Source organism: Lactuca sativa, chromosome 1 (assembly GCF_002870075.4).
Source record: "Lactuca sativa cultivar Salinas chromosome 1, Lsat_Salinas_v11, whole genome shotgun sequence".
Taxonomy (NCBI): domain Eukaryota; kingdom Viridiplantae; phylum Streptophyta; class Magnoliopsida; order Asterales; family Asteraceae; genus Lactuca; species Lactuca sativa.
The window spans coordinates 69442006-69452681 of NC_056623.2; the positions used below are offsets into that span (position 1 = coordinate 69442006).

The 10676-nt window shown below is 34.2% G+C and overlaps 2 protein-coding genes across 10 annotated transcripts; both read left to right on the forward strand.

Annotated features, from left to right (window-relative positions):
• The first annotated feature begins 968 nt into the window (after positions 1-968).
• On the forward strand, positions 969-3872 carry LOC111914909 (uncharacterized). Of its 7 annotated transcripts, XR_002857988.3 has the most exons (6): positions 969-1124; positions 1211-1347; positions 1482-2708; positions 2811-2937; positions 3479-3568; positions 3648-3872. XR_002857988.3 is itself a non-coding variant. In XM_023910610.3 (5 exons), the coding sequence occupies exons 3-4, from the start codon at positions 1522-1524 to the stop codon at positions 2920-2922; spliced, it is 1299 nt and encodes a 432-aa protein (XP_023766378.1). In that variant the 5' UTR covers positions 969-1124; positions 1211-1347; positions 1482-1521; the 3' UTR covers positions 2923-2937; positions 3479-3872. The 7 variants fall into 7 exon arrangements, 6 of the variants coding, with proteins under 6 accessions (XP_023766378.1, XP_023766379.1, XP_042757298.1 ...); XM_023910610.3 differs by having other exon boundaries at positions 3479-3872; XM_023910611.3 differs by lacking the exons at positions 3479-3568; positions 3648-3872 and adding an exon at positions 3195-3451.
• Positions 3873-6253: 2381 nt separating this feature from the next.
• On the forward strand, positions 6254-7688 carry LOC111914908 (uncharacterized). 3 transcript variants are annotated; one of them, XM_042901371.2, is made up of 5 exons: positions 6254-6409; positions 6524-6752; positions 7057-7115; positions 7182-7235; positions 7380-7596. In XM_042901371.2, the coding sequence occupies exons 1-4, from the start codon at positions 6290-6292 to the stop codon at positions 7212-7214; spliced, it is 441 nt and encodes a 146-aa protein (XP_042757305.1). In that variant the 5' UTR covers positions 6254-6289; the 3' UTR covers positions 7215-7235; positions 7380-7596. The 3 variants fall into 3 exon arrangements, with proteins under 3 accessions (XP_042757305.1, XP_042757306.1, XP_023766375.1); XM_042901372.2 differs by having other exon boundaries at positions 7182-7206; XM_023910607.2 differs by lacking the exon at positions 7182-7235 and having other exon boundaries at positions 7380-7688.
• Positions 7689-10676: the final 2988 nt, after the last annotated feature.

Consider the following 10676-nt stretch of genomic DNA (forward strand, 5'->3'; position numbering starts at 1 on the left):
AATGCCATGTGTCCAAATGAATGAGAAGATGACATGTGGCAAAAAAAACTTTCATTTATTATAGTAGATTTGTTGTAATATTTTAATAATTCTAAAATAATAAATCGGCCGACAAACCCTATCTTTCTCTCCATAACTAGTGTCTTCCAATTTCACCACCATCACGCTCCCAATCTCCACCATCATCACCTTCATCTTATTGGACAACTAACACTAACCAACTATAAATCGTTAGGGAATCAAATCTAAGTTGAATTAGAGTAATTTGAAGCTTATTGATGCACACAAAACACAATAGACCTAACTTTTAGGTATACAAAACACCTAATGGATTTAACCCTCTAATTAGTTTTAAAAACCATTTATTGTTGGTGTGCTTAAACCAATTTCAAAAAATCCAACTTGTTGGCTTCTCTAAAAAAATCGACAAAGAAACCCAATTAATAAACCCATATCAAACAAAAACCACATCAAGAAACCCAAATAAAATCAGAATCAAAATTAATCTGTTGTACCTGCAAGTCAAGAACATAGATTAGAGCAATGCAAGTCATGAAGAACATAGATTAGAGCAATGCAAGTCACATGAAAGACATTGCAATCTTGATTGAAGTCTCGAAACAACATCCACGATAAATCAGTAATACAAAATGATTTAAAGATTCTTTTAGAAATTTAACAGTATTGTGCTGTTTTAATCAAGTGGATGGATTGAAGGGTAAGCATGACTGGATTGAACTGGAATTTTACAAGTTCTTACCAACTCATTGATCGTAAATATGAACAATGAAAATTGGATTTGGACTAAGGTTAATGCACCTTTATGGGCTGGTCATCAAATAATAGCCCATTTTTTGTATTTTAAATCAGCTAAAAAAAAGTCCTTAGCCCAAGTCCCTTTTAATAGCAGCCCACTATGTGGATTATGACTCACGTGAGTATTAGAAAAAAAAAAAAAAAAAAAACTTTCATCACAACTTTCTTTTGGAGGGATCGGTTTTGGGGGTATACATCCACGCACTGATCAGTTTCTTCGGGGCTTCATACGTTCGACAGAAAGAGAGAAAAAAAAGAGGATCGATTTGAAGGGTTCTAGCATCAAAACAATCTTTGATTTTTTATTTGTAAGTATTAATTTTTGTTGATTGAATTGTAGTTTCAGAGGTTTAGCCCTAAACCATCGGGTTTGATGTTTGAATTAATTGTTTAGGTTTGTTTTAGATCGTTGTGTGAAATTGTTAATTGAATCCGTATTGGAGCGCATAATTTCTGAAAATAAACTCGATCTCAAAAGGAGCTACCTAATTAGGGGATTTACCGAGGCAATCGATTCCGTCGGTTGAATTCGTAAGCATATTGTAATTTTGTAGTTCTCTTAAGTCGATTTCGTTCATTAACTCTAGCTTAAGAACATTTTATGGGAAGCCATACGATTATAATCCTATTCTTTTCTACATTTCACTTTTGATTTTTCGTTCCAGGTTTCAGGAAAAAAAAACTAGGGTTTAGTTGGCTGTAACGATGTCGGTAACGGCGGGTGTTAGTGATACTGTCATAGCGGTTAGGGATAAGCTTCGAGGCAAAATCGGGCAAACAAAAGTGAAGAGGTATTGGCCTGGAAAAGCTCCTGAGTGGGCAGATGATGGCGATGAAGAAGGTGATATGCGGATGGCAAGGTCAGTTGCTTTGGAGAAGGCTTTTCCTAGCAGGGAAGATTCCAATATCATGAAAAGAGATGATCGAAGGCTGCGTCGTTTGGCAGAGAATAGATTCGATAATAAGGAAGAAATAAGAGCAGATCATAGAAGAATCAGACAAGCTGAGATCATTTCAACAGAGGAAGAAGAACAGAGGAGACAAGAAAGGATAGAATTTGAAGAAGATGATGAAGATGCTCTTGATGAACGAAGGAGACGAATCAGGGAAAAGCTGCTTCAGAGGGAACAAGAGGAAGCTGCCATGATTCCTGAAGAAGAAGAAGAGGAGGAAGAGGAAGAAGAAGAGGAGTCATCTGAATACGAAACAGATTCAGAAGAAGAGCAAATGGGTATGGCTATGGTGAAGCCCGTGTTTGTTCCCAAATCAGAACGCGACACCATTGCTGAACGTGAAAAGATCGAAGCAGAAGAACAAGCAATTGAAGAGTTAATGAAGAGAAGAGCAGAAGAAAGAAAAATCGAAACAAAACAGATAGTTGTGGAAGAAATCCGTAAAGACCTACAAATCCAGAAGAACCTCGAAGCAGAAGCCAACATTGCTGACATAGAAACAGACGATGAGTTAAACGAAGCTGAAGAATATGAAGCATGGAAGGCTCGTGAGTATGCAAGAATCAAAAGAGATAGAGAAGATAGAGATGCAATGTCAAAGGAAAGAGAAGAGATTGAAAGAGTTAGGAATATGACTGAAGAAGAAAGAAGAGAATGGGAGAGAAAGAACCCGAAACCTGCATCTGCACCTAAACAGAAATGGAGATTCATGCAGAAATATTATCATAAAGGTGCTTTCTTCCAGGATGATCCAGATGACACTGCTGCAACAGTTGGTGCTGATGGAATATTCCACCGTGATTTTAGTGCTCCAACTGGAGAGGATAAGATGGATAAGACTATTTTGCCCAAAGTTATGCAAGTCAAGCATTTTGGTCGAAGTGGAAGAACAAAATGGACTCATCTTGTTAATGAAGATACAACTGACTGGAATAATCCGTATGTTTTCATTATCTTTTTAGCAACTCACATCTTTTTGCATTTATTATTCATGTTGTGCTTGCTTAATTTTACAGATGTTGTTTTGTTGATGTTGTGCAGGTGGACATACAATGATACACTTAGAGCTAAATACAACACAAAAATGGCTGGTATGAATGCTCCTATTGCTAAACCTAAAGGAAAAAAGATCAAGGATTGGGAATCTCGTTGAAGTTTAATGGAATATGTAAGCATTTAGACACTTGATCATTAATGTTTATCTGTAATGGTATCTTGCCTAAAAATTTCTCTTGTTTTGTACACCTTAAGTTTGATCCATTTCTTCTCTTGTTAGAACAGTTTGGTTGATATTTGATCAATCAGCCATCGTTTTAGAAATATAACATGAAAATGGAGGGAGATATATGTTTTTAGTCAATTGTGGGTTTCCCATTTCTTGACAAATTACCTGAACATGTGGCTATATGCCTTATTGATCCTTAGGGCAAATCGTGTTTGATGTTAAAGAAAGTGGAAACCATCGTTAAACCCGAAGCTACAAGCTTGAATGAATCATGAATGCATATCACCTATATGAAACTGCAATCTCTGTGGCTTAAGTCATAAAGCCTGTTGAAATTGAAATTGCATTGTTTTGAAACACTCATTGAAGTGCTTGAAAATCGAAATACAAAGGAACTATGGCGTGGAACACTTAAATCAGTACTTTAATTCGTGGTGGGTCAAAAGAAAAGCTTTTCACCTTAGATAGTTGTGACATTATGCAGTTGCAGCTCCAGATGTGAGATCACAAGATTACTGGTTATGCTCTTCTTTCATTTTACATAACTAGATGTGGTGTTGAATCATTGCTTCAGGTAATTTTTCATAAGTGGAAAATTAAAATAGTTGATTTTGTTTATAGATGGTTTAATTGTCTGTAATGAATGTGTTTAGCTTGGAAATGGGAAGGCGTAGGGGCATTATGCCATGAAGTTTGTGATTGACAGTCTATCATTTGAATTATGTGATTTTTTGTTTGTAATTATAGTCTTATCATTTGAATTATGTGATTCTTTCTAATTTATTTGATTATAAAAGGACGATGTGAAAAGAATAGGAAATTTGATGAAAATGATGGCTGTGGTTTATACTTCAGAGCTTTTGTATTTAGTTGTTTCACATACTTTCTCCATCAGCATATAACAAAAATGTAATTTAAATGGGTTGATTAACAATTTAACATTTTCTTTGAACATGAATCTAAAGTTGAATCTAAAGTGTAATGTTGGTTATTTTCTAACATGTAATTTATTTGTTAATTTAAACCTCTAACTAAAATGAAATACTGGACTAAAAAAAGTGGAGAAATATAAAAATACTTAATATGACAATGCATGGTAATAATATTCTTGTAAAAGAAAATTGTTTGAAAATGATAAAAATTTTAAGAAAAATCATTTCCATTCCATTATTTGCTACAACCAAACAAGAAAATTGATCCTAGGTTCATATCTCAGGTGAATTCTTTGTTGGACCAAACAACAAAATCAATTTTTTTCAGGATAATTTGTTGGACCAAACAACAAAATCAATTTTTTTCGGGATAATGACTTAAAAGGGTAACATATTATTCGATTTGTATATATTTGGTCACTGAGTTTTTTTTTTCGTTCATATTTACCCCTTCAATTTGTTAAATTGTACACATTCAGTCCTTATGATCTGTTACTCCAGGTTAGCCGGGAAAAATAACTTGATAGGGTAATATATTTTTCATTTTGTACACATTTAGTCCTTAATATTTTTCTACATATTTAGTCTTTAATATTTTTTTTTTGTACTCATTCAGTACTTATGAACGATTTCTTTAGGTTTTTTTCACGACATTTTACGTGAGACAATCATTGATGACGTGCTTGGGTTGTTGATGTTTATGTCCAATGCGATTTCGACTGCTTGGTTGCGTAAGTCTTGTGGTTTGGCTTAGGTCTTGTATTTTAAACATCGTAACTTCTTCATACGATATCAGATTTTAAGGATCTTTATCCACGTGCTCATTTTTTGAGTCTACTACAACTTTCATTAAGATTATTCCCGTTAAAATGTAATATTTTTTTACTAACAATTTTATAAAAAAACATACATACATGCATTCATAAAAAACGTATGGACAGGGGAAGACGCAGTAATACATAGTAGGTGTTGTCGAGATGAAATAGGTGTTGCCGATACATGGAAAATAGGTCTAAACGTAAAAAAAGCGAAAAATTTTCCAACGCGAACAGAAAAAACAGGTATTGTCGGTGCAACACCAGGACCATACTAAATCCGCCACCGCGTATGGGTATAAAAATTGTAAGTAAAAATATATTATTTTTTAATGGGAGTAATATAAATGAAAGTTGTAATAGACTAAAATACGAACGCATGAATATAAAGATCGTTAAAATCCGAGATCATATAAAGAAGTTATGACGTTCAGAACACATGACCTAAACAACCAAGTAGTCGAGATCGTGATGAATATAAACATCAAAAGCTCCATACACTTCATTAATGAATATACCACGTAAGATTTCGTGAGAATAAACTAAAAAATCATTCATAAGTACTGAATGAGTACAAAAAAATGACTTATTTTACAAAAAAAAGGACTAAACGTGTACAAAAATATTAAGGACTAAATGTGTACAAGGTGAGAAATATATTACCCTATTAAGTCATTTTTACCGGGTAACCTGGAGTAGCCGGTCATAAGGACTGAATGTATACAGTTTAACAAGTTGAATGGGTAAATATAGACGAAAAAAAAACTCAATGACCAAATGTATACAAATCGAAAAATATATTATCTTTTTAAGTCATTATTCCATTTTTTTCTCTACATTTCCAACTTCAATTCCATTTCTCTGTAATGGGTTGGAAGAAAATTACTAGCACTATTTTATACACATTTATTTATTATACTATAAAAGAGATAAAATTCATTACATCATATTATTTTGAAACTTCATAATTTTTCAAATTTCTAATAAACTTCTCTATAATAATACATAAATTGGTTTGCTATTGTGAAATAAGCACAAAAAAAATCATACATAAATTTTAGTATTCTATAAAATTTGATAATAATAAGCGATTATAAAGTTAAGTAATAATAATAATTTGCAACAACATAAAATTTTAAATTACATTATATTATTTTATAAACATTGATATTTTAAATAAGGATCCAAAGATTAAAAAACCAAATAAGTAATTTTTAAATTATTTAATCATAACAAAAATTGAAACTATAATTTAAAAATTATATTTATTTTATTTGCAAGTAAGACACACATGAATGTCCTTAAATAAATGATTTGATTTTAATAGATTTTTTTTTGGAAACGATTTGATTTTAATAGATAACTAATAACTTGTAAATTTACTTTAACAAGAATCCGTTAAATTTCTCTTACACTAACACAAAATAATGTAGAAAGTTAATACAAGGGTCATGTTGACAAAACACGAAAAGAAAAAGGGCCAAAACAGATTTTTCTCTTAACTAATATCTGACCTTAGAATAGTCAAACACTCGAACCTTTTACTCGATGAACATCAACCAAACCCCTATCTGTGATTCAATCTCCGGTATCTCAAGTCACAATTCTCCCATGGCAGAAAATGGGGAAAAATCGGAAGTCAGAGATTCACCATCAGTTCCAGCATCTGTAAGCCTCTCTATCTCGATACTTCTCTTTATATATCAATAATAATTCAGGCTGTTACTGTTCGAATTGACTTTATTCATGTTATTAATATTTAATCACGATGTTTACTTACAGTATCTGGAGGTAAGTTGCAGAAGTTCAAGCAAGATCAGAAGGTTTTCTTCGGGTACGGAGGCCGGATTTGCATTGAATTTGATTAACAGAAAGCTTGATGAAGGATTGCCGCAGGCGTTGTATATAGAAGCAGTTAAAGAAGAGGAAGAGCCAATCAATTTCGGTCCTAATTCAGTTCTTGTATCTTACGGCCATGGATGGAAGCTGCGGACAGTTACTGAAACCGAAGGTACAAGTTCGCTTGATTAGTTTGACTTGCAGACGTGTTCTATATTTTTTAAGTTCAGTCGAAACATATATACCAAATTTTCAGATCAATAATCAGAAAACGATAACTATTGTGAAATCGTTCTATAATATCAAGTTTGAATATACAAATTTTAGGGTTTACATATAGATTGAAACATGTCAAAGTGTACATCTAACTTCGTGTGGATGCCAAATTGATATCATAGCAAAAACCTTTTGTTTTTCTAAATTGTTTCTTATTTACTAGTGTTCTTCATTATAATTTTGTGTTCTTGGTCTTGAAGGAGGTCCAAGAGCTAGAACAAGAACCAGAAGAACATCAAACCAAGAATCATCTTCACCGGTATGTGTAATTCTTACTGTTATCAGTTCGTATATTCAGAATATATTTCATCATGTCTACTTGCAGGGATTTAATCACGAAACCTCAATAGGTCTCTGATAACAATATCTGGATCATCATGTAATTCTTACTGTTATCAGTTCGTATATTCAGAATATAATTTTGTGTAAATCTTATGAAACCTCAATAGGTCTCTGATAACAATATCTTACATTTTTTTCATGGAAGTCGTATCTGACTATATTTCATCATGTCTACTTGCAGGGATTTGATGATATGCAATCAACAAAAGGACTATTACCATCTGTTATAGGTGCCAATTACATTGCTAAAGTATTGCTGGCTTTTGTTTTACTTTTTTTGTTTGGGGCAATTTTCACATTAGCTCTTGAGAACCTTCCCAGGTTTCTTATTTCCATCAGCTCTTCCATTTAAGTACATCAATATATATTATTCCTAGCATGCTTTTCTAGCTATGAAACCTGTTTAATTCTGTAAATTCCCATATCTAAAACTGCTGGAATTGGTATTTTTATGATTTACCCGAAATACTGAAACAGTAACTTAGTTGCATACTTGGTGTTGATTATTGTACTTGAAGTTTAGAAACTTGGAATGTGCATATATTCTAGAGGGATCAAGGACTATGGGGTTGTTTCTTTTTTACTTAAAAAATGACTTAATGAGTTAAGCCCTTAATCTCGATAACTATATATGGTTGTTTCGTTTTGACCTAATATGGAGAGAATGACTTAATGAGTTGAGCTAAAATAACCTTGGTATAATTATTAAGACACCAACCATCTACTTATTACCTTTTTCCTACCAACTTCTTTCACATTAAAATTGATGCATATTTGTGTGTTCCATATAAGGGTTTACCATTTACCTATCTAGGGTATGTTTGACAAAAGTAGCCGGTAAATGTATTTGGGTGGAAGTGTTTGAAGTAGCTTTTGGACAATTTTTTTTTTGTTTAAAATAAAAGATTTAAGTTCGTACTCCCGAACAATTTATTTATTTATTTATTTTTTTAATTCGAACCTTTTCTTAGAAGTTAAAAGCTGGTTGTCGAACATTAAGTTAGTTTCATTAGACCGTTTATTCGGTCTAGACCATAATACATCACTTTGTCAATACATATATCATTACTTATTCATTTACTTCAATTACTTTACCGTACAATATTTATTTTTTTGGAAACGGAAAATGAATTAAGCGGAAACTTACTCGCAATATTTTAGCCAACACCCCGGGTTCGAGCTCATTTAAAGGGAAAACTCAGCCTTCATAGGGATTTCTAGGGAAAAGTTTCTTACATGTGACACCACAAGAGGTAGTTTACGGGAATCGAACTTCCAACTTCATGTCCCACATGAGTTTAAGGGAAAAACTTCTAACTCTCCCAAAAGTGGGCTTGTAAAAAAGACACACATAATGTTTCCCTTACCATTCCATTCCATCCCCTTTCCATCTCTTTAAAAAAACATATTTCCATTCTAAATTACTTTCCTTATTTTCCATTCCACTCACTAAATAAACTCAAGAAAAAGGTGTTAAAAAGTCTCAACAAGTCAACAACTATTTCTCATAAAAACTAGCGAAAATGATGGCTATTATTGGAAACCCCTTGATTTTTGGCTCAATCTTAAAACAATTTAAGTATAAGGTCATCGTGTATGGCATATGTTTTTACGCGTAAAGGGTGAGGTGGCAGGGATGTTCACGCGTGAACACCGTCCCCCTAGGCACTAAATGTGGTGTGGATTGGAATGAGTTACGCGCCCTTACGACCAATAACAATCGATTTTGGCAAACAGTCACTTTTTGACCCATTAAAAAAATTAAAAAAAATTCTATCTTTTTAACTTTTAAACTAAACCCTATAAATACCAACACTTTTATACCATTTCACACCACAAAACCATTCAAATATACTTCTATTCTCTCATTTTTTTTTTCTCAAAGTATGGATCAAAATCAAAATACCCTAATCACTTCAAACACCCCAACAACCCAAACACTCCAAATGATCAATATCAAGGTTACATGCAAATGTTAACATCTTAAATCTAACAACCACCTCTATTTACCAACATTCCATATCAACCAAACTACTTCCAACAACAAAGACCACAACAATTTAATCAACCTCAGTTCCAAGCTTTTCCACAATTTCAACCTCAACAATTCCAAACTCAACCATCTCATCAATTCCAAAAACAACCATCTCAAGTCCCCTTATCTCAATCCCCACCTATAAACCTGGACAATGACGACGGCGAACGGGTCGAAGAAACACAACCATCTCAAGTCCCCTTATCTCAATCCCCATTTATAAACCTGGACAATGACGACGACGAACGGGTCGAAGAAACACAACCATCTAGAAGAAGGCAACCAAAAGGAAAAACTATAAAAAAAGAGGATCAACTTGGAATGAAGATGAGGAGGAAGCTTTAGCTAAACTTGGATTTTTATATCGTGTGACTTGAGGACGGATAACACGCAAACGAGAAACAATTTTTGGCTTCGTGTTTTAGATTAGTTTCATTTGCTTTTGGGAAGGCAAATGGGTCGAACGCACGACGCGGTCAATGGAAAATGGCGTGAACTACGGGCGGCTTGCACCAAGTTTAACGATGTATTTGAAAATTTGAAAAATATGCATAAAAATGGTAGCAACAATTTCAATATTTTATCAACCGCTTGCCAACTATACAAGGTTACCAACGACGGTAAAGTGTTCGACCACCAAAAAGCGTGAGAAATTTGTTGTAAGGGTCCAAAATGGGTCCTTAACCCGGAGACTTCGCATTCAGAATCGACCATCGGCTCCAATAAAATGCCAAGAACTTCCGAGTCGGATGTGGGTTTTGGTGTCGACCTCAATAAATACTTTGACGACACTGAAGGGGAGGGTCCACTGGAAGTCCAACTTCATCGACCATCGGGAAGGGGCAAAGAGAAAAAGGCGACGTATTCAAGCGGAAAAGCGAGTAATGAAGACGTACTTGCGGAAAAAATTGAAAAAACTCTAAGGTTGTGTTTAGTTGCGGAAAAATGGGCCGTTTTTCGAAAAAAAATTTCAAGAAAAATGAAAATTTCGAAAACGCGTTTAGTTTGTTTATTTTTCTAAAATTTTCACGGAAAATGAAAAATTTTCGTTTTCTAAAATTACAAAGAAGTTGGAAATTTTTGAAGAGCAGATACTCATTGTTTTTCATATTTTTTCAATTCCAAATTTTTTCCAAAATATAAACACACACCCACTCCCAACCCATCCACCTCTATCTACCCCCACCTTAACACTCCAACCCACCACACCCCTACCTACCCACCACCCCCTACACACCTACCCATCCATAAACCCCCACACACATACCCACCCTCCACAAACACACACACACAGACCCATACCTACCCCCACCCCCACAAACAAACACACCCACACACCCACAAACACTCACCCACCCACAAACACTCACCCACCCACAAACACACACACATACCTACCCCCACCCCTCCCTCCACCCCCACACACACCCACACCCACCCCAT